Below are 24,689 nucleotides of genomic sequence, written 5' to 3'. Positions count from 1 at the left end.
GGTCCTATGCCAGTTTCACTTAGAAAGAATATATCCGGTTTCATCTCCTGTAATTGTGTGTCAGCCTCTGGAAGGTTGGAAGGTAGACCCCTGATGTTGGAGAAGGAAACATGATAGTAGGGGTCTACATTGGAGGATGGGGTTCTAGGTTTATTCGTGTTTTTTTTTTCTAGAGATTTGTCATGTTGAGGTTTTGGATTTGTGAAACAGGTCGATAGACTTGGTTGGAGCAGGTAAGAGGGACTTATTAATATCTACTTAATATAAGTCCGTTGCTCCATTCCCAGTTTAGGACAGTACTTGAAGATAGTCTCCCCTCCCATATTAATGCGTGATACATTTTGCCTTTATCTACCTCGAGCTAGAATGTTCGAGCATTCCAGCTCCACCCCATAATAAATATGCTATAATGGAACTTTTATCAAATTGGCAAGTCTGGTTATTTTGTATTAATTTACATTTGAAGAATTTGTTTAAAAAACTGGTTAAGAGTAATACCTTTAGGGTTACGTATTAAGTTTAGACTAGTTAAAAGTAATGCATACTGTAGAGGAAAAAAAAAAAAAAAAAAGCCACGTGTTTCTGGGTTCAGATAATAGTGCAGGTATAATTTGGGAGATGTTTATTTTCATGGAAGACCCCTTTTTTTTCTTTTTTTCTTTTTTTTTTTCTTTCTTTCGTTTAAATATAAAAAAAAAAGGTATTGGTTAATAATAGTATATTTGACAAAAAAGATTTAGGAAAACAAGACAAGTACAGTTAAAATGTTCAGGATTAAAGTCAAAGCTGGAATAAGGAAAAAAATAAAACAAAGTTTGCAAAACACAAATGTTAGTGATTTTAGCGTAGTAGATTTCAAAAGTTACGGATAGAAAAATTTCTTAGCTTTGGGTCCGGGGAGTTTGACTTAGCCTTCTTGAGTTCATAGCGTATAAGAAGAAGATGCTAGCAAATCAGTCTGGTTTTATGCTGGTACTTAAAGGGTATGTTGGGTGGCAGTGGTGGGGGAATCTTGGTGGGTTCTGTATTTTTATTTATTTCTTTTAATTCAACACTTTTTTATCTACCTCATGCCAGAATGTTCGAGCATTCCAGCTCCACCCCATAATAAATATGCTATAATGGAACTTTTATCAAAAAGCAGTCGGGGTGAGTGCACATAAATACTCGAAGCAGAAGTTGTACCCGTCAACGACATTTCTAATTGTTTTAGTTAATCAGAGAAAAAAAAATTGTCTTTAATACGGAATTTGAACACAACACGTACGTCTTTCCAGTCAAAAGTTAGAATATCTCAAAGTTGACGGTTTATAGTACAAAGATAAGTAAAGATAGAAACTGTGTTCAAATGCTATTTAATAGCAAGTATATTAATTTCTTTTCTCTTAAAATTTAAAAAGAATTCTATAAAAACTTTGTGACAACCGCATATAAACATGAGAATTTTTGTGTGCCGAAATGCGCACAAAAAAAAATCTGTAAACAAAACGTTCATCAACTAACTTACGAACATAAAGTATTCATTTTATTTTTATTTAGAAAACATACATTTTTAATTATGGAAAGGAATATTTAAAAAAAATAAATTCCTTGAAAAAGAATGACCGACAATGACTATGCTTTTGAATGAGTTAAAACCCACGAATCAGCTATCTAGTTAAGTAAAAGAATAACTTTTATTGGGTTTGTTTTACAATCCACAGAGGTATGAAAAAGTGGTAAAAAAACAAACATAACAAATGTTACCAAAAGCAAGTTACTCTTCTACCTACCTCGATAAATTTTTGGTGTTGTAAATGCTTATTCTGTTCCAAAAAGTAGTGTTTAGTGTTACATGAGAACAAGAAAAAATGGGCGTAATGTCTCTTAAACTCTCAACAATGACTTAAAAATAAAAAATTATACAAAATAGTGGTAGAAACTCACTCGATAATTTTCACGGTAACTTGAAGTCGTTAAAATGAAATTTAATTATCGTAATTAGTTTAATATATTTGAAAACATAATTGTAATCTGTACAAAATTTCCTTTCATTTGGTATGCTACCAAGCCATATTTTGTTAATTCCTTTGAATTGTGTCGTGGTGGCCATCTTGGATTTCCTGGTTGCCATCTTGGATTTTTCACGGTGTAATGATGAGAATAATATTTTGCATGATGATAAAGCCTTACCTCCCACCTTTTATACCATTTTTTTATGATGCTTCTAATTAAAGCCGTTAAGATGAAACTTAATTATGCTAATTAGTTTAATGTACCTGAAAACATAATTCTGATCTGTACAAAATTCCCTTTAATTTGATATGCTACAAGCCATATTTTGTTAATAATTTCTTTGAAACATGTCATGGTGGCATGGCCATTTTGGATTTCCTGGTTGTCGTCTTGGAATTTTCATGATGTTATCATTGCAAATGATAATGTCCATCAAAATAATACTTCCTATGATGATAAAGCCTTACTTACCATTTTTCTTAGCTGTTTTTATGATGTTTCTACTTAAAGCTGTTAAGATGAAACTGGAATATGCTAATTAGTATTCTAATTAGTCTGTAAGTTACCAAGTGAGATGGTTGTAAATAATGCAAATTGAACCTTTGTAGTATATGTTCAAAATTTCATCATAATATCTTAAAAGATCTGAAGATACAGCTTTTTAAAGATGGGTTAGTCTGTAAATTGTGCAAATTTCCTACCATTTTCAATCACAAGCTTATATGCATTTGAATAGGACTGACTTGAGGCAAAATGTCCAGTGAACCACACTTTTTTGATACCTTGAATGGTCATAACTCCAGTTCTAATTTTTTTATGCTCTTTTCAATAATGCTTGATTTGAATTTATTTGATCTAAAGAAAAAAAAAATGGTGTGGTATTGCTACTGAAACAACATTTGATGTTTGCTTTCTTTTTTTGTTTTATGCATATGCTTGCCAATATTGAAAAACTACTTTCTACAAAAATGTCTGGGAAAAACTTAATTGACACAGCTGAGTAAATTTTCACACTAGTCAGAGATACGTCGTCGACAATCGGTCCTACAATGACTTTCTTGCTGTCAGGCTGAAGGACTAATTCTATTTAGTTCTAGAAAGTGTAGCTTCCCGGGCTTTACCTTCTCTGGGAAGGGGTTAATTTATTTCTATTCACCTGATTGCTTGGGAATTTTTTTGTAGGCCAAAGTGTGCTTATCCTTATACACTGGCTTTTCAAAACTTCACGATTACGTCTCTGCTCTCTTAGATAAAAGCTAAATAAAGTACTTTTGGGGTTACAATTATTTTTTTTTTATCAACATTTTATTTAATAAAAAACAAAAAAAATACATGCAATTTCTACTGAGGTAAATTGAATAAAAACCAGGAAAATAATTTTATGTGCAGGCCTTTTTTTGTCAAAAATGCCTCATTTTACCTCATTAAATACCAAGCAATTTAAATATTTTATTACTTGTTTTTTTTTATATACTTAGTTTTGTTATAGTTGCTTTTTTTTTTATCAGCTTGAAAGTTTAAGTGCATGCTGTTTTTATTTATTTTTTATACTATAAATTGATTTATTTAAAAAAACTTCAACTCTGTCAAATGTTTAAACATTATTTTTGTGTGTATTTGCCTTTTGTTATCTAAAAATATTTTATTTTGATGAGTTTTTTTGTTTACTGGTAGAAAATGTTTACAATTAAACTACACGCTGCTCATTTAAGCAACAATTTTTCAGATGTAATTTAAAAAAATAAAATGGTTTAATTCAGAACTGCCCTCTGTGATGTCTATTTCATACCAAATTTAAACCGATTGTCTCTGGCATTCTGTGTTGGGGTGACCTTCTTTGACATATTTTGGTCAGTCAGAATACTCTTCCTCTAGAGTAGGCATGTCACACTCAAATCCCCCTCAGGGCCATGTGTTGATTTGTATTATGAGATCACAAAAGTTGAACACATTAAATACAAATTTTAACTATATTTTTTTTTTTCAATTTAGAAACATACGGACAAGTTCAATTAATGTATATATAGTTTAACAAAAGAATATAATGAAAAATTTTACGATCTTCATCTATTTTAATACAATAAGAAAAAAAAATGCATCATACATAAATTCAAAAGTGATATTCATCATTCAGACTTTCACTGTTTTGCTGCAAGGCTTGACATCTCTTTTTGTTGACAATTTCTTGTATGTGTCGTTGAAATTTGTATAGTGCCGTGTTTGATGAGAGATAACAAATGTTGATCAGTTAAGTTTGTTTTTTGAGATGTTTTTGTTGATTTCATGAAAGAAAATAACTGTTCACATAAATATGTGGTGCCGAACAGTCATGACCCTTGTGATAAAGTTTCTAAACCGGAAAGTATGAAGGTGTTATTTTTTCATAAGAATTTATTTGATTGAAAATTATCTCCTCCCACTTCTACTATGCTGAAACGTACCAAACCCCTACCAATTAGTTGTGGGAGAAAAGCAAATCATTTGTGCATGCGGGCCGCAAGTGTGTCTATGATGGACCACAGCTCACAAGCTGCGTGTTTGACATGCCTACTCTAGGGTACTGACTTTTCAAATTCTACTTTCCTGGCCTTGTCTAATCTTCCCAACCTAGAAGGGAGATAAAGTCAATATTAGAAGGCCAGCTTGAATGAAAACAATAGAATTAATTAATTATCAATGTGTATTATTTTTTCAAACGTTATGCGTAAAATTTGTCATTTTATCAGTTAAAATTCAGATAGAATTCACAGCATAGAAAAACTTGTTTTCATTAAATTTAATATTTTTTTAATTAGAACATTTTTCGACTTACCAGGCAATTCTGGAATTCACTATATGGAAGAACCCTGCCATCTTGATAGCACTGTTTATTTTAGTTTTTGTAAATTGAGAAAGACAGATTTTTATTAACATATAATAATTAATTTTTTAGTTATAAACTGAATTTTTCTATTAATCTTTTCTATTTTTTATTTTTTTATTTATTCAGCCACAATCAGAGCGGCCGAATGGGTAGACGTCGTAGCCCTAGTCCTGTGAGATCCAGAAGATCCAGATCACGAAGTGGTTCACGTCACAAGTCCTCATGGTTAGATCATCTTTTTGTTTATTTAAATTCAGCATCTTTTTTTTGTTTTGTTTTTAAATCTCTTATATTAAAAATATCTTTATTTTCATGTTTAATATAATCTTATCAAATTGATTTGGATGAAATTTTAGTGTAAGTCCAGAGTTCAGCTTAATTAAAAAAAAAAAAAAAAAAAAATACAAAAGAAAAATCTTTATAATGTTCGCGTCCATCAGAGAATAAAAATGTCATATTCCAGAAATCATTTTTTTTTTCTTTTTTTTTTTTTTTTTTTTTTTTTTGTACTCGTACAGTTTAACCAAGACATTAAAAAATGAAAATATCGAAAAAACATTTAACTTGTATATATCCATTATGGAACGAAGTTCTCCGGAAAAAAATTTCACTTAATTTCATCAAGTAGTGTTTTTTTTTTTTTTTTTTTTTTTTTATTACAGCGAAAAAACAATTTGTTATGATACCAAGCAAAAGGTTCGATGTTTAGGAAGGAAAGCTAGTATTAAAGATGGGGAAGGGTGTCGGCGCTTTAACTGGAGTTATCTCCCCGTGGCGTGTTCAATAAATTTCATAATGGCTGACTTCAACGCGCTCCCATAAAAACGTGTTTTTATGAGGGTAAAAAAAACAAAAAAACTACTCGATCAAATTAAGTGAAATTTTTTTTTTTCGGAGATCTTTAGTCCAAAACAGATACGTACAATATATATAACCTTTTTCCGATATTCTCATTTTTTAATGTCTTGATTAAACTGTACAAGTACCTTTTTTTTTTTATATAGAAAAACATTTAAGTTTTTAGCCATTTTAATAGTAAATGTAGCCATCACAGGGTTGATTTTAATCTCGATAGTTTGAATTAAGTTGTCGCCCTTTATTAAATATGGCAGGTCAAAACACTGTTATTGGTTCTTTATAAAATGAGATTTTTTTTTAGTTAAAATACATCAATTTACATGATTTTTGGAATGACATTTTTGTTACATCATAAAGAATATTTTGCATATTTGTTTTTAAATTAGGTTGATCTCTGGACTTGCATCAAAATTTTTATGATTAAATTTTATACGTTGGTACAAAATTAAACATGTAGTTCAGTGTACATTTTTGTGTTCAATCTATGATGCCCTTTTTTTTTTTTTCTTTTTAATTAAAAAAAATTTGTTCTCTTATTTACAAATCAATTTTATTCTATTGCTTTCTGAATAATATTAAAATATGTAAATGCCGTGCTGGCAATTTGACTTCTTCCTTCTCTGCTAAGATGGTTGATTGCGGAAAAAGACCAGCATCCCCCAACAGAATATTGTGGCCTTGGCAGTACAATAATTCGGTAATTTTTCTCTCCAATGTTTATTCCTCTATTCATTCTGTAAACATCATCCTGCGCTAAATTTATTAATATAATTTTGTTATATTTTTATTGATTTAGCATGGCCTGCAACTGCATATGTTTGTGCAGTCAAATTATTGCAGAAATAAAGCCTAAAAAAAAATGCATTTAAAATAATTTTATTTGATTGATAATAGCTTAAAGATAATTCACTAAAAACAAATAATTTTTGGAAGCTGTGATTTTTATCCAGAATTCCCCCATATTAAAAAAACATAAATAAAAACCCTTATGATATACATCCTCATAATGGAACAAAAATGTCATGTTCCAAAAATCATGTAAATTGATCAAAAACTAAGAAAATCAAATTTTATGAGTAAGCGAGGGATAAATGTCTCACATTGCTGACTTGAAGAAAGAAAGGGAGATAACTCAACAAGAATTTAAACTTGCTAGATCAGCCTTGTAATGCCTATTATTTCCCATTAATCATAAAATTACTTTAAAATGATTTTCTTAATAAAAATAAATTTACATGATCAACTTATGATTTTTCAAATATGATCTTTTCATTCAGTCAAGTATATGGACATCATAAATTTTTTTTTGTGTGTCTTTTAATATATAGGGAATTTTGGACAACCATCAAAATGTTTAATTAGTCACAGTTTAATGATACCACTCCATCACAAGTAGAAAATAAAAATAAATTTAAAATCTTTTTAAACATTCACCTACACATATCCTCTCTCTCTCTCTCTCTCTCTCTCGCTCTCTCTCTCTCGCTCTCTCTCTCTCTCTCTCTCTCTCTCGAACATGTTTAAAAAGATAATTATTAAATGTTGGTATCAATTAATTGGATTTTGCAACAAAAAAATGTCCTTTGTTTAAAACGTCCATGACTTTATGAACTAGTTTGAATAGCAATAGATGAGCAATAAAATATTCATGATTGCACTTTTTCAAAAAGTGCATTTAAAATTAAATTCTCAAACATTTGAATCAAAATTGCATTGGTTCTGTATTGAAGCAAATTATTTGTCACCTAAGATCAATAGTTTTATAATATGTGCTTTATTCTTTAATGTAAGAATATACATTTTTATTCATTTTATAAACTGGCAATATATATCCATCATGCAAACGTTTTTTTTTTGTTTTTTTTTTGTTATTTATTTTTTTCAATAATGTTTGTATACATTTATATAATGATTTTATTTAGCAACAACTGATTATTTTTACTTTTGTTTCTGATTCATTATCACATGCATTTATTTTCATAAGATTTATACCACTGCTACTACTAATAATAGTAATAGAACTGATAAGTATGATAATGCTACTACTAATAAATAGTAATTATAATAATGTGATCATAATATTATTGCCTATGTTTACAAAACTACATTAACAGAACTACATTCCATATCTTTTCATTTCTGTATTAATAAAATGATAATGATTTTTTTTCCTCTCTACACAACCGACATTATAGCTATGAAAATGCAAATATAATCCCATTACTAGCCTTTAGCTAAAAAATAAAAAAATTCAATATGATCCCACTATTAGCCTTTAATTGACGTTGGGTCTGCGATTATTACAAGTCGATTGCATTTGTTCACACAGATTATTATATTAATTCCTAGGAGAATAATTTTTCTTACCTTGTGATCTTCTCAAGTGGTAGAACCCTACCTACTCTCTCATTATTTACTACTCTTCCTCTCCTCAAAGTGACAGGAACGTTACTCCATTTTCCACGTTTTCTTCCCTCAGCTCCGTCCATGTTCCGTTCTTCTACATTTGACAATAGTTTTTCCGTTTCTCCTTCTTAAAATAATAATCACTTCCTCCACAAAGTCTGGACAATTTGATTGATGGGTGTCAGCTTACGTTTCTCAGAATATGTGAATATCAGTTTATAGTCTTTTTCAAACAGTTACACACTATACAAAGTGTCATCACTGCACACACAAAATAATTACAGAGGCCAACATTTTTGCCACGTTCATCTAAGACGATCAAAGCCTATCTGCATAAACGTGATCACCTGTGGACTTATTGTTTGATACGCTTCATTTCTGTACTTATCCTTTGTTTACACGTGCCACCAGTGAGTCTGACACACATACTAATCCAACATTCCGTTCTGCAGACTTCTATCTATGGATGCACAGACATACATGAATGTACTTCTTTTTATATTACATTTTGCTTAGACGTTACACCATACACAGGTAATGGTGTTTACTGGCTACCATACAAATCTGTTTCAGTAACTGGCTTGGATGACTATTTGCTTCACACACATTAATAACAAATAGTAACAACCATATAGTATTTTCATACGCTTCTGTGTGTAACCATCATTTACGTGCGTTTACAGTGGATCAGGTACGAAAAAATGATCAAACATTTCATTGATTTCTACCTGCAGTCATGCATACATACATGAATATACTGTTATAAATTTATGGCTTCAAATACATTTTACAGTATTTATATGATTTAAATTTAAGTAATTTGTAATAATACTTATATGGGGATCAGAGATTGGAATAAAATTTTTGTGTTCTCATTTTTCCCTGTCAACATTGGTTCTAAATTAATTCTGTGTTGTCGTGCCAAGCAAACAAAAATACGATTAAACCAGATCTTTAATCAGATATCCATACTCCCAGCATTTAAAAGTTACAGAAAAGGTGCCGTAAAATTATTTTTAGTTCAATGGGTTTTTGCATCTTTTATGTAACCTCTCGCCGCTTCCATCTGTTAAATATGACATTTTCTTCATAATCGCTCACTATTACAATCTTAAGCAACGCTGAGTAAAAGTGTTTTTATTGTTGTAAAAACTTGTATAAATTCATAAAAAGAAATTTCTGTATGTTGACTAGAAAAGGTTTTAACAAAAACCTGCAAAAAAAGTAGATTTAAGAATTGTGCTCGGTTGCACATTAATGTTTTTATGATTAATTTGGTACTTTAGAATAAACTTGTTTCCGATGCCATACGCCAAAGCTAACTACATCTAGCACTAAAAATATCCCTAAATTTGTGTTATGAGATAAGTTAGTAGTTTTAAAATCGAATGGTACAGTGTTTGGACAGAAAAAGGACAAGTAAAAATTAGTTCTCGGTCAACACCTAATAAAGGCACACTATAAGTTCACTTGTTTTCACCAAATTTCACCAGAAAGAGAAAACACTGAAAGTTTAGTTTTTCATTCATCTATTCATCACTAACTCTTGTAAATAAAAATATTTTAATGTACCAATTGTAAATTAATAAAAAATATCATTCTTAAAAATTAGCATTAATGATAGGAAAAAACTTTCGGTCTAATTTATTTGATGTTAACCACATGAAACCAAAAACATAGTTGTTATAATTTGAGCAAAAACTAGTTTTAAAAAACAAGTTACAAGTTTAAGCAACACTATTGATATTACAAGAAAAACATTTGTTTTTAGTGATTAAGTTTTCAAGTTAATGTTTGCTTCATTTATTTATTTTTTTTTTTTTTTATCATTTCCATATTAAATTGCAACCATTTTATATTGTTTTAATAAATGTCTTGTTTTTGTTTTATAAATAGACCAGTCTAAATTTCCGAGTTTGTCATCAATAGCATTTAAGGTGACAAATCAATATTTGATTCTGATTAGCCCATTTTTATTTATTGTTGCACCATGTTCTTTTGCAATAAGAAAAAGTGCTTTCACCTTAGTTTCTTTCAAAAAATACTTATTCTGGCATGGAAGATTGGCAAAATAGACATTTTACCACTCCACCTTGATCAAAATGTTATATACTTATCCAAGTACTTCCAGAATATATATGATTATAGGAATCTTTCCATTTTCAATGTGTGTGTATATATATATATATATATTTTTTCATCACCTCCTGACACACTATATATATATATATATATATATATATATATATATATAATCTTTATAGAATAGAGCTAGTTTTTCTCCTTTACCTTTGACATTAATAGCTTTAATAGCAGAAGATGGATACAAAATTGCATTGCCAGCTAGATATGGCAAAGTATTGGGCTGTGTTTATAAAAACAAAAATTTCATTTCCAATCAATTTTCATATTTAATTAAACTTTTTGTATTGATTACTAATATTATAAAGGTGTCGAAGGAGCAAACCCCCACATATTTCCAAATCCTCTTCCTGCAACCAATGACACCGTAATGAAATCTGGAAGACATCTAATTAATTTTTTCTCTCTGTTTTTGATAATTTTCCTCGATTGAATAATGTTTTACCTTTTTACACAATGTTTCCATAACAAACTTTATAATGTTTTTATGGATAATACTGTTGAGGTAGCCAAATTACTAAAATGTGATTTCAACTTTAATTCCCACTTGGAGATGGAAAATCTTTTTTGCATTTATTATTTTGAAAGTTTTTAGATGAGAATTGTGTTTTGTTTATGAAGACTATTGTTCTTATGTTTGATGTTATTCCCACAATGTTTCGGCCAGTGTAACTTACAACTTTCTTCATGTATGTCTTATCAAACCTTTTATTTAATCTATGGACGATATAGCTTGCTCTTGTTCCATCAGCCATGACTGGGTAGAAGAAATTTTGAAGTAATATTAGTATTGTTCGTACTGAGGCTTGACCTTCAACCTCCAAAAGACTGTCACTTAGAACTGATTATGACTTGTAACTTATGTTACACCACAGATGTCATTGCGGACAAGATTTAAGTTTTTCCAACATTTTTATTTGGTTAAATTTGAACTTTAAATTCTTGCTTATGTGACATGACTGTCAGAACGAGAATAAGCTATTCCTATGGATTAAATGATTTCATTCAAAATTCTGTACAGATTCCAGAGTTTGATAAAGGCGTACCTGAAGTGGGTCTGCAATTACTTTATCTGAAACTTCATATACGATTAAATAGAAAATTTTTTTATAACATTTTAAATGCGGATTCATAACTTATATTTGCTACTGTTCTCATCTTGAATCTTATTTTCATAACATTTAGGCCTTATTCAGGTGCATCTTGATGAACTCTGCAATCTGTAAGGAATTTTGAATGGAACTTTTATTTAATTCATGGAGGTAGCTTGTTCTCACTCTATCAGTCATGACCAAATAGAAGTCTTAAGTAATTTGCAATTATATTCTTAGTATTGCACTCGTACAGGATTGAATTTCAACCTCCAAAAGACTGTCACTTAAAACAACAACTTAGCACTTATATCCATTGTGCCACAGGTTCTTGCGAGTAATACAGTTATGAATTATGACTTTTACTCTATCATGGCTAACGGAATATGAGGAAGTTACTCCTGTGGATTAAATAAAGGGCCTTATTCAAAATTCCATACAGATTTCCAAGTTCAACAGGATGCATCTGAAGAAGGTCAGAGGTTACATTAGTGGAAATTTTGTAAGAATAACATCCAAAATGAGCACAGTAGTTCAAATATTCCAAATAAAATGAAGTTGACTTTATTTTTAAAGAGCATACAAAACCTTTTTTTTCTACATCTATTCATAACCTAAATAACATTTTTTGCAGATTAACAAATGCTATTTCAGTTGTAAATTATTAATTTAAAAAAAAATTAAATTATTAAAAAAACGCCTGAGTAATGCTGACTAGGGATCACTAATTTCAAATATTGTATGTGGAAAAGTAGCAAGGAAGCCAATAGATGAATCATTCTAAAACAAAAAAAGTTATGATCAGTGATTCAGAAATATAACTGAAAGATTCCAGTCAGCATTTATGTATTGTGTGCGGAAATGCTATACAATGCAGTTTATACGCATTATAGGCCCACAAAAGGTGTAGTGGTTTGCCCAGAAAACTGGCATCAAGCCCCAACTAAGGTGTCTTGGGCAAACACAACTACTTGGCTTTTCATTGATGTCAATTTGGATGACAACTGTCTTAAATTGGTCGACTCCTGGTAACTTTGGGATATGTTAAGTGCCAGAGATGGTTGTAAGTTTAGCTCTATAATTAGGATATAATCGGCATTGAATAAGTTCCACAAACTGTTGTCAGTTTTGACATTGTGAACTATTCCTCTGACTATCAAGGGAAGTGTATAAAGCAAATATGTTAGGTGTGCGATGCTATATGGAGATGAGTGCTAGGTTTCCACTCGGCCCTAACTTCTGCATAATGACACAATAATAATGCAATTGATAAGCAATATCCAACCAGATCAGAAACCCTATATAAGCTCTGATATTTAATTGGTAAAACTGAATATATGCAAGACTAAAGTCAATAGGTATCTCCTGTCTTTGCAATAATCATCTTTTGTTCTTGTTAACTCTTTATATCAAGTGGCTTTATGCCTTGTATGGAATGATTTCCATTAAAAAAAAAAAAAAAAAAAAAAAAAAAAGAAATAATAATATTGAAAGACAGCTCTAGTAGATGGTCTATTTACTTGTGGCGTCTATCGTCTGGTTGGGGTGAGCCAGCTTCTCTCTTGAACAAGTACAATATCTCTGACTATCATTGTCAGTTAAGTCACATGATATAACTAATCAGGACTCTTTCTGGTTCTTGTCCAGAATTTCCTCTATGTTAAAAAACAAAAATGGAGGTGTATGATGAATGTACTCCCGACAAAACGAAAATGTCACGTTCCGAAAATTATGTAAATTGATCAAGTAGTTTTATTTTTAAAGAAAATAAAATTTTATGAGTATTGAAGGAAAGATTGTTTCGCCAGTCATTTTGAATTAAAAAAAAAAAATTTTTTTTTAAATTAGAAAAAACAAAGGAAGATAACTCACTACAATTCAAACATGCAAGATTTGTTGTAATGCCTACAAATTCCCATTAATTGCTTAAAAATGATTTTTATGAAAATGAAAGTATTTAATCAGTTTGTGATTTTTGGAATGATATTTTCGTTTAGTTATGAATATGTACTTCTTACAGATTTTTCTTTATTTTTGGTTTTTAATATAGGAGGAATTCTGCACAAGAATCTTCTTCCTTTAATAAAATTCCAACAAAGCATTCTCATCAATAGCACAATGAATCAGAATAGGAATTATGCATAGATAGGCCCTCGCAGGTAAATGCATTGCTCTATTGCACTAAGTGGTTTGATTCAAGTCGTGGTGGGATACTGAAGAAGTTCTCTTTTAAATTCATATTTTTACAACTGAATACAAATTGACATCTTTTTATTGTTGCTATCATTGTCTTTATTTTCTGTTTCAGGTCTAAGAAGAAAAAGGATCAACGTGAACGAAGTCGTGAACGGAGCAGTCGAGATAAAGAAAGCAAGTCAAGTAAAAAGAAACACAAGGAATCACGGAGTCTAGCAGATAAAGAGGAAAGAACAGTTTCATCTTCATCTTCTGCTGGTATGTCAATGTCTATTAGCAAGACTGACAATACACGGGTCACTCGGGATTATGACGAAGAGGAGAAAGGTTATCTCAGTGGGGAGGGTAGACTAGAGAAGGTTTATGGAGCTGCTGCTCCACCCTCTGCTGACGTCACTCCAGGATCCAGATCCGGATCCATGGAAGATAACCTTGCTGCTGTACCTTCCAGTATGGGTAACCAGATGACCTCTGACACCAATTTGCAACAGATGGACATGGACATGAGTGACTAATAAAAAAACATTTTTAATTTAAAAAAAAAAATCATTGCTGGTCTTATCCCACTCTCATAATACACCTTGTGCATGGTGTACATGGTTTTTTTTTAATCCTTTATCACTTTTTTATTCATTGGCAGTAAATTTTAAAATAGTTCCATGAATCTGTGAATTTTTGTCTTGTTCCTTTATTTTATTTTTATTTATTTATTTATTTTTTTTCGGGCTTCCATTATTTTATATTCTATCAGGTTGGTGAAAAAGTTTTTGCTGATTTAAAAATTTAATCTTGGAAATGAAAAACTGTTTTAGAAAATCTTTATTCATAACAATAACAACCTGGTTCTTGTCTAGAACTCCCCTTTTATATATAAAAAGAAAAATCTGTATGATGAAACGAAAATGCCATATTCCAAAAATTACATAAATTGATCAGTTTTATTTTTAAATTAGAAAATCAAATTTTATGAATCTTGAATGAATGGCTTGTCATTTAAAAAAAAAAAAAAAAAATCTCAAAAAAGGGAGATAACTCCATAAGGTTTCAAAACTTGCAAGATTTATATTGTAACCAGTAGGGAGACCCGATGTTGCCCAGGATTGAATGAAAATCAAATGTTTCACACACCCATATTTTTATTGTCATTGAAATTGCTTGCTCTAGTTGGAACCCATCACATTGCACTCACTTAGTCCATAGTACATTGTGGGGTACATTGCACTGTAGAGAACTTACTGTTGGTTTTATAAAATTATTGTTTAGATATAATGGCTTGAATTAAAGTTTAAAATGCAAAAGTCAAGTATCATGCTTCAACTGTGCTCTAAACAGAAACATTCATTTTTGAACGCATCTCTGTCATATCAAAGAATCTTCTGTTGATTTTTATATGTTGGGCCTTTCTGCTTGTGTGGTAATAAAACTTCTCAAATGCACTTGTGATGTTAGACTGTATAAGGTGTTAACTTTGATACAAAACCTCTCCAAGAACACTGCCAGATAATTAAAGTACATTTGTGAAATTTCATAAAAATCACCCAGCTGTAGGGAATGAACTTGCATACAAAAATTCCTTTCATATAATAGTATAGAAGATGTCTACAAATTCCAATTAATCGCTTAAATATTATTTATTTTATAAAAAATAATTACTTGATCAATTTATGTGATTTTTGGAATATATCATCTTCATTTCATCAAGAGTTATACAGATTTTTGGTTTTTTAATATGGACAGAATTCTAGACAAGAATCAACAGCCTTTGCTCTCTATAACTTTATTCTGTCAACAAACTTATAAATGCCTTGCTTGTAAAAGTCTTCAGGTTTTGATGTGAAGTGTGAATCTAATGTTCAATCTCTTTTCTCGTGATGTTCACCTAAATGTTTTTGTAATCCTCAAAATAAGTGATAACCCAGGGCAACTAGGTCAGGAAAATATTCCGGATAAGCTAAGGTTTCCTAACCAAATTCTCCTTGGAGATCTTTGGTCACTAGTTTATTGTGAAGATCATCATTATCGTGATGGAAGATGACTCCCTTTCTGTTGACTAAAAGTCGTTTTTAGGTCAACATATGTGAGAATATAACAGAAAAAAATCTGAATGATGCTTTAATAATGTGAAAGAAAAAGCTAAAAATTAATCGTAGTGATATGTTTAAGTATTTATTTTTTTTAAATTACATTTTCACCCCAAACAAGGCAAATTGCCACTTTGGTGTAAGGGGCTACTATCAGGGGCAACAACTACTGGGGTACTATGTAGGGAGTTGGGCAGCAAGATGTCTGTTCACGTTACACTTGAACTTCTGCACGTCAGTACTGTTGGGGAAGCAGAGACCTGGAATGGAATTCTAAAGTCTAGCGGTTCTGGGGAAGAAACTACTGGAGCAGAAAGATCTTTTACATCTAGGGATCTCTACAGTGTGGGGGTGGTATTTAGCAGCCTGTCGGGTTTTTCGAGGGTGCTCACGTCGTGGGGGCACAAGTGATTGCAGTTCGTCAGAGCAATCACCACTAAAATACTTGTAGAAAAGGCAGAGGGATGCAACATTTCGTCGATGGGACAGAGGCTGAAGCTTAGATGCCAGTTCAGGACCTATCAGGTTTGCGACTCTCTTTTGAACCTTATCAAGGAGCGAGAGACTAGTAGCAGATGCACCAGCCCAAATGTGACAGCAATACTCCATACATGGGCGAATGGTGGTCTTATAGACAATATGCATAAAATATATTACGATGGTTTAAAATTCTGCTTCTACAAACCAGCAAAAACTTGTGCATCAACAACATGATACTACTTGGTTTGTCTGGCATTACTTGTGTATTATAAAAAGAAAAACATTCCGTTTTCCTCACATTTATTTTAACAGGTTAATAGAAAGGAAGTCATATTTAAGAGATTCAGAATAATCATCTAGCATTTCTTTTTTTTTTTTTAATGACTTGAATCATTAAGTACCGTGTAATAATGATTAGCAATATTAAAAACATTTTAATAGTTTTGTCTTTTTTTAAATAACTTAAAATATTTTGGATTCAAAGTATATAGTTTTATAACTGGTAAGTTTCTTTTTAATATATATATATATATATATATATATATATATATATCAAAATGAAACTTACCAGTTATAAAACTATATACTTTGAATCCAAAATTTAAGTTTTATATATATATATATATATATATATTCGGAATTTCAAAACTTTTCATTTCTTGAACTTACCAAAAAATTTCATTACACTCTGGAATTACCATTTTTGGTTTGTTTTTCATTTTTATAAACATTTCACAAATATTTTTTTGCATTTTATAACCACCATCATATAATGTAGTTTCATACAATGCTAAAACCAGCAAATTTTTAGTTTTGCTATACAGTAGAACCCCGGGATGCAGTATTAAAAATTAGTAACAAAATACAGTACAGTATATAATATACATGTATATAATCAAATAACATAAATAACACTGTAAGGCGGGGTAAATACTGTTACCAGAGGCCGGGAAAATATTGTATTCTACATCATAACCTGAAAAAAAGAAAGCATCCTAGGGCCACCTTATTCCGGGGTTCTCCTGTATGTATAAATTTGCTAACATATTTCTTTCCTCTGAAGAGAAGAATTTTGCATTCTTTGCAACTCTGCAGAATACAGATTTATTAATTATCTTTGAGGTATTCTATCGAAAAATAAATTTTAATGTACATTTTTCATTTATGCATATATATATATATATATATATATATATGGAAATTGCTTTGGACAAGTGATGAAATCGTGATCTAAAGAGTTAAAAACATTAATAGTTCAAAGTCAAAAAATCACCAAAGATTCTGACCCAGAAAACAGCAATTCTTCCCCTTTTGTCAGAAACATCCACCATAAAATCTGAAGATAAAAAGACAAAAAGGAAGTGAGTTACAAGGTGACCAAACGTGAACTCGACGTCCACTTTCTACTGCCCAAACCATATATATATATATATATATATATAAAGTATCACCAACAAGTTTGGATGAAAAGATTATCATCATAAAGTTTGAAAATCTTTTCGGATTAAATAACTATAAAATTTAGACAATAGTTTATGGTTTTTCAAAAGTTATAGTAAACAAAATTAGCATACATGTCTTTGTTTTTTTTTTTCTATTCATTTAACATTACTTTTTCTTTATTCAGGACCAGTGGGGGGTACCCGGCGTTGCCTGAGTGTTTGGAGGTGTGGGGGGAGTGGGAGTGAATCAAAACAAAATGGAAAATAAAAAAATAAGCGAAGTAATAACCATGTTTAAATATTATTTAAAAAAAAAAAAAAAGTGGGGGATAAATAAAAAACTTTAAAAAAAAACAAAACAAAAAAAACAGTGAACATGATGGGGGGGAAAAAATGGCATAAATAACCGTGTTTCAATATTAAAACTTTAAAAATTTAAAAGAAAAATCTTATATCTCAGTTCGAATGTGCAATCTTAAGATAACGACGCTGCTCCTTAACCAACTGAGCTATGGGTCAGTTTTTTCTTTTTATATTTAAACTAATTCAAGAAAGGCAATCACGTTTTTTGCGCATGTGTGTTTGGCTAAATTATCATGAAGGAACGATTTTTTGCAACCCCTACCTGTATAAAAGTGCCCAGTTGAGGGTGAAGGAATTAATATTTTTGGCCAATTTTTCAATATTTGTCGCCCAAAGGGTTGAGCTCCAAAATGATACCGATCCTGTGAAAATCCGTCGCCTCTGTCAAAAGTTTTTGCGGCGTATACACACACACACACACACACACACACACACATTTTATATATACATATATATAGTCTAGCATTTCAGCCCGGCGTTGCCCGGGTGTTTGGATGTGTGTGTTGAGCAAAAAAAAAAAAAAAAAAAAATGTGGTAGTAGGAAGGCAGGCTCGAACCCGTACCGCGAAGGAGGAAAAGAACTAGGGGGAAAAAACCTGATGTCTTTGCTGTTACAACCACTGCCAAACCAGAAGTGACATAGATTTTAATTAAGGCTAGACAATCGAAAGGAGAGGATTACTTTAAAAAATATCAGCGAAAAAAGCAATCTCCCCTGTAGAAAAGTGCTCAGTTGAGGATGTAGAAATTCATGTTCTTAGCGAATTTTTTAATAATTGTCGTCTGTAAGGTCGAACTTCAAAACGATACTGATCTAGTAAAAATCCGTCGCCTGTGTCGAAAGTTTTAGGCAGACACGCAAGCATACATACATACATTTATATATTGATAACAAAAAATTTTCGATCCAAACCGATTAAAAAGCTTGCCATATTTCTTTATGTAAAATTTCAAATGTTTAGACCAGAAATTTTCTGATTAATTTTGTAGAGACCGCAGAGGTCAAAAATTTTTAAAATTTGACTCCTTAACATTTATTGTTTTGGGCTCAAATCAAGTTATTAAGTTAGATCCATGTCCAAGGAACGTATATGTAAAATTTCAATTGTTTATACCCAAAATTGTCGGAGGAGTTTCGTAGAGTTCTCAAAGGTCAAATTGTTGAACTTTGACCCCTTAACAGCCAAATTTCTGGCTGAAAACAGATTACAAAGATTTTCACAAATCTCAGTACTCTGTTTATCAAATTTCGAGTCTGTAGACTTAAAATTAACAGTTATTGCGTAGGGAAATGTACACAGACACGTTCACTTTTATAGATATATAGATTATGCAAGCTTACTTTCCATAATTCAGTGGGTCAAGTGTCTCCAAATTCCACTCTGTCGTCTTGTCCAATCACTTGCTGCCAAGTTTTCTTTGAACAGGCAACCTTTCTGCAATTTAAAACATTTATGCTTCTGCAACGGTTTATCCAGGAGGATGAATATTCAACATAACCATACCAGTATTACATAGAAAGATGCGAGCATGAAAAGTAATAGAAAAGTAAAAGGACGAGTTGCTAAAACTGCAAACGTAAAGGACAAGATATTCTAGTAAAAAATATAACTTAAAATATTGCAGCATTAAGAATTTATATATAATGTTAAATTGAATTTTAAAATATTTCAGCATTAAGAATTATTTTAAACTTATATAACTTTTTTTTTTTTTTTTACTAGAATATCTTGTTTTTTGCTTTTCTAGTTTGAACAACTAGTCCTTTTACTTTTCCATGTTTAATCTTAAACATATTACTTTTAATGCTCACATTTTTTCTATGTAATCCATGATTTTTTTCAGACTTTGCTTTGAGATATTTTCTTTTTTGTGTTCAATAATGTTATGTGCATTGTCAACAATCCATAAAAAAATTACCTATTTTTTAAATTGACTAAATAAAAAAAAAATCAAATAAAAGTTGTAAATAAACAGAAAGAAGGGACAAAAAAAGAGAGAAACAGAATTAACGGGTGACATGGTAAGCGAAAGATTATCAGCCCTAGCACGGCAAAGAGCATCACTTTTGTTAACTCTCTATAAAACTGAAAATAAGATGGCATACGAGCGACGTTCCCACTATGATTTATGAAGGTGTTGATGATGAAAAAGTTGCTATAGTAACCAACAGCCAATCAGAAGAAACGTCTCTCACGTTCCTTACTTACTCTGAAGACTTTTGAACATCAGTAATTTGATGATAACTTTTGTTTTAATGAACAAAAATTGAAAATTTTTATTTCAGAATCTAGCTGAGAAGGTGACCTATGAACTGTAAAAATTGTTTGAAATTTGGTTGCAAAATGAGTGCGTGGTGAAGCTTTAAAGCAGTTCTAAATGAGTAAAATTAACACTTAACCATATATTCAAACACGATAGGGTTTGAATGATAATATTATGATGATAATCTCTGTTGAGCAAATTCTCTGACCTGACATGTTGGGTTTGATTAATGTCAGATTGCAAATCCATCTGATTAAAGATCTGTCAATGTGCAGCAGATGGGTGCGAGTGAACTAGATGCATTCACTGCCATATTTCAGACACTCTTCACACAGCTGCAATACAACATACCCAACATTGGATGTTATCATGCCAACAATTAACAAAGTTTCGACCTGGTGCTTGTATTGATTTCACATCAACCACTTGCATTCAGCATATCCTCGATAGAAAAGCACAGAGAACAAAAATACTGGCTAGAATCCTTTAAGGATCATAGACTGGACCTACATATCAGAAATGGAGAGTTTCTTTGTTGCAACAATAACAACCTTTGACGAGGATGAGTGAGATGATCATGGCCTATGTATTGAATGCACAAGTGTATGTTCATACTTTACCTGTTCTATGTAATCGGCAATGATGATGAACTCATCAGCATAGAGTAATTCCCATGGACAGCTCAACTGAAACTCTCTTGACAGTGCTTCCAAGACTATGATGAAAAGTAAAATGCTAAGGTTCTAAGTTCTGGTGAACTCCAACTTTGACATCTTCCCCCAAGGTTATCAGTAGAACAAAAGTATATGAAATAGGGTTGTTAGAAAGACAACGTAGAGGAAGTTGTTCACTGAGGTAGACACAAAAAGCTGAATCGAATTGTTAGTTGGTGTGGCAAGCAAAAGGACCAGAGATATATTTAGAGTTAGTTGTAGGATAGGCAATAAGTTTTATGACTGTTTTACAACAGTTAGGAGCGGTATGCGGAATTTTGGATATGACAGTTGAAGACGGACACAGTTGATTGATGACAATTACGAGTTGAATAGAGTTGAGGACAGTGTCCAGTTTGAGACAGTTGACAGCTCGGAGGTTCCCCGAGAGAGATTGAAGTTGAAACCAAGTGAGAGCAGATAAGGCCAAGAAAATCGCTGGGAACTGACGCAACAAGACCGTTATCAACGGCAATGTTGAGGTTCGTATTTCTACGGTATGCAACAGTATCATGCAGCCACCCAAAGCTTAATTGATTTACATGAAGCATTTGTCTTATTTTATCGTAACGCGATCAGAAAGATGATTATTAGGTCACACACACACACACACACACACACACTTTACTAGATGGATATGCTAAATATATCTTAAACAACAAAGTGTGTCTAATTCTGCTTTTGTAGTGAAGCAAGTAAATAGGGACTACAATTGCCTTTTGGCTTGGAGCAAAGTGTAGTATCTGTTCTTATACTGTTGTACCACTGCTGGTTTAGGATAGTATAATTTGATGGCAGTAATGTCTTTGAAAAGTGCCAAGAACTGCGAACAATTAATGTATGTGTTAAATTGGCAAATGTAAAATATCAATAAAAACATGATTGTTATGAATGGGTCACCAGTTAGCAAGAGCTAACACAACAATCGGAATTTTGTAATTAAAGAGAGAAAATATAAATCAACGAACAAAATATATTCATATCAACAATTTTTTTATTTTTTTATTACTCACCTTCAGCCCAAACAAGACATATTGCTACTTGGATGTAAGGGCTTCTAACTGGGACCATGCCTAAGAAAGATGAAGATGTTGATTTACATTGCATTTGGACTTCTGCATATCAGTACAGTTGGGGAAGCAAGTAGCAGGAAAGGAATTCCAAAATTTAGCTGTTTTAGACAAGAAGCTATTAGAGTAGAAAACTTTCTGACATTTAGAGACCTCAGCAGTGAAGGGGTATGATTTTGTTGCTAAGCTGGTTTGTCAGAGCACATTCTATAAAAATACTTGTAAAATAGGCGCAGGGATGCAATATTGCGGGGGGACAGGTTGGAACCTAGTTGACAAAGTGGGCCCTACTAGATGGGAGACCCTTTTTTAGATCCTATCCAAAAGGGAGAGACTAGTGGGAGATGCACCATCCCAGATGTGGCAATAATACTCCATGCATCTGCGAACAGTGACTTTATAGAGGTACAGAATACTCTCAGGTGTGAGTAGTCTCTAGCATGATAGAGAGAGCCCACCTTCCTTGCAGCAGCCTTCACAATGTCCTCAATGTATTCGTTCCAGTTCATATTGCCTGTGAGTGTTAAGCTGAGGAGTTTGAAGGAAGAATTCTCAGGTAGGGAGTTATTTGCTGCTAGCTCGGGGTACCCGGCGTTGCCCGGGTGTTTTTGGGTGTGTGTGAAAAAAAAAAAGGAAGCTTTTCCGACGCGCAGTTGGAAAATAGTGTGAAAAAAAAACAAACAAACAGGTGCTCGTTTTTGATTGACGTGACGGCGATTTTGTGCGAGACAGTTTTTAATGAGGTCAATTGAAAAACACGCTCGCCCATCTTATATGACGAAGTCGACACTGGCTCTGGGCCTGTGATTAGAGCCGAGTTTCGCTGTTGTTTATACCGAAAAGCAAATGTAACGTGTGCCGATGCGGGAAATGTGGAATAATTAAGGTTTGAAAGTGAATAAAATTAAATAGACAGGCAAGGTCCGCGGGTAACTCTGAGATATTACAATTTATGGATGATATAAACAGTTTTAAGAAGTTGCGATGCGAGCGAGTGCTTTTCCGAAAGAAGCCTTTTGCAGACATCGCGGAAAAGCGCACACACACACACACACACACACTTTGCCTTTTATATAATAGATGATATCAGTGGTTGGAGAGGTTTTTTGTAATTGTTAAAAGAGAGCAGCTTAGTCTTACTAGCATTAAATGTTACCATCCATTTGTGTTCCTATTCCACTACGGTCTTGAGGTCATTTTCTAAGGATTCAGCCATTTGTGTACATCCGTTCTTCCCTCATTCATATTATAGAGCATAGTATCATCAGCAAATATACCCATCTTTTTTTTTTTTTATCCAAAGGAGTCACCACGTATCAAGGCCCACAGGCCACTTGAGGATGAAGATTAATGAGTGTACAGTGGTCAAGGGGAACATGTAGTCATTGTTGGTAGTGGAAATTTGGTAAATTGGATTACTTAAGGGGATGGTTCATCAAGAACTTGTTCATGTTACATTTGAAGACAACCATATTGTAGTCAGTTGGAAAGCGGAACAGAGTTCCAAAGGTGTGCAGTTCTTAGAAAGAAGCTTTGTTCATGGAATCTACGTTTAGGTTTAGGCACAGATAAAAAAAATGGGGGAAATTATTGATAGTGGTTTCAGCTAGATGAGTGTTTTTCATGAAAGTCAGGACAAGGGGGACCATACACTGGAGTTCAGACGAGCACTTCGCATGAAAATAAGGATAAAGCAGAGACAGGTTCACAATGTCTCTTCTGTGGGAGAGAGGTTGCCAGAAAGAGAAAAAGGCATCCCCCACTAGTCTACAAAGTCTATTTTGAACTTTGTCAAAGCAGGATATACTGCTTCTAGCAGCTCCTGCCCAGATGGTGCAACAGTACTCCATCCTTGGACGTATTTGGCTCTTATACAGGTAGAGAATTGCATCAGTTGTGAGATATCTACTGGAGCAGTAGAACGATCCGACCATTTTCCCAGCAGCCTTGGCAACGGATTTGATGTAGGTATTCCATCTCAAATCAGGAGTAAAGGTCAGACTTAAAAGTTTGTCAAAACATGGAGTCTTCCCAAGCCATTCATTTTGATTGATGCCAGATGGGGATCAGAGCGTTGATGATGTAGAGATAGAAGCTTGGTTTTAAATGCATTAAAATTAACCAGCAACCTCTTTCCTCATTGCATCACGTGATCAAGATCAGAGGAGAGAGAATCAGAGAGAACTTAGTCGTTTACTGCCTTTGAAGTGTAGCCATAGATGGTAATTTTGTCAACATAAATGTCTATGAATGATCTTAGGATGTGATTTGGGAGATCATTGATGTAGATCAGGAAGAGAGTTGGGCCCAAGATGGACCCCTTAGGGACTCCAGCATTAATACTGTGAGCTTCTGATTTCTGCCCATTAACCACTACTCTTATGAACCTATCAGAGAGAAATGATTTAATAATTGAAATCACATTTCCAGCTACGGTGTAGCTGGAGATTTTGTGGAGTAGACCTTTATGCCATACTCTATTAAAAGCCTTTGATATGTTAAGGGTAATTGCCCTAAAAAGGAAGCTTCAGTTGAGACTCGCTACTCTTATGAGATGTAACTGTTAGCACATCTGTAGATATGGCAGAACGGAAACCATATTGCATGTCACTGAGGAGGTTATTTTTGCTGAGATGGTTGACTACGCATTTGTAAGTCACATAGTGTGTTTTCAGACACGGGAGGAAATATGGGGGGGGGCCTATCGCATAGGTTAGAATTAGC

The 24,689-nt window shown here is 32.4% G+C and overlaps 1 protein-coding gene across 4 annotated transcripts in view; it reads left to right on the top strand.

The window, feature by feature from the left end:
- The window catches only part of LOC145296694 (uncharacterized), an 80,602-nt gene extending 66,379 nt beyond the window's left edge, over window positions 1-14,223 (top strand). For all 4 annotated transcript variants that reach the window (XM_080142665.1, XM_080142663.1, XM_080142664.1 and 1 more), the window contains 2 exons: window positions 4,985-5,083; window positions 13,664-14,223. In XM_080142665.1, the coding sequence (XP_079998791.1) occupies window positions 4,985-5,083; window positions 13,664-14,066 (502 nt within the window). In that variant the 3' untranslated portion in view covers window positions 14,067-14,223. The remainder of the gene's footprint in view (window positions 1-4,984; window positions 5,084-13,663) is intronic.
- Window positions 14,224-24,689: the final 10,466 nt, after the last annotated feature.

This window comes from Euprymna scolopes, chromosome 17 (genome assembly GCF_053919585.1).
Source record: "Euprymna scolopes isolate OS-2025 chromosome 17, ASM5391958v1, whole genome shotgun sequence".
In the NCBI taxonomy this organism is placed as follows: domain Eukaryota; kingdom Metazoa; phylum Mollusca; class Cephalopoda; order Sepiida; family Sepiolidae; genus Euprymna; species Euprymna scolopes.
Note: the sequence above shows the minus strand (reverse complement) of the source record. Positions and strands in the feature narration are given on the sequence as shown.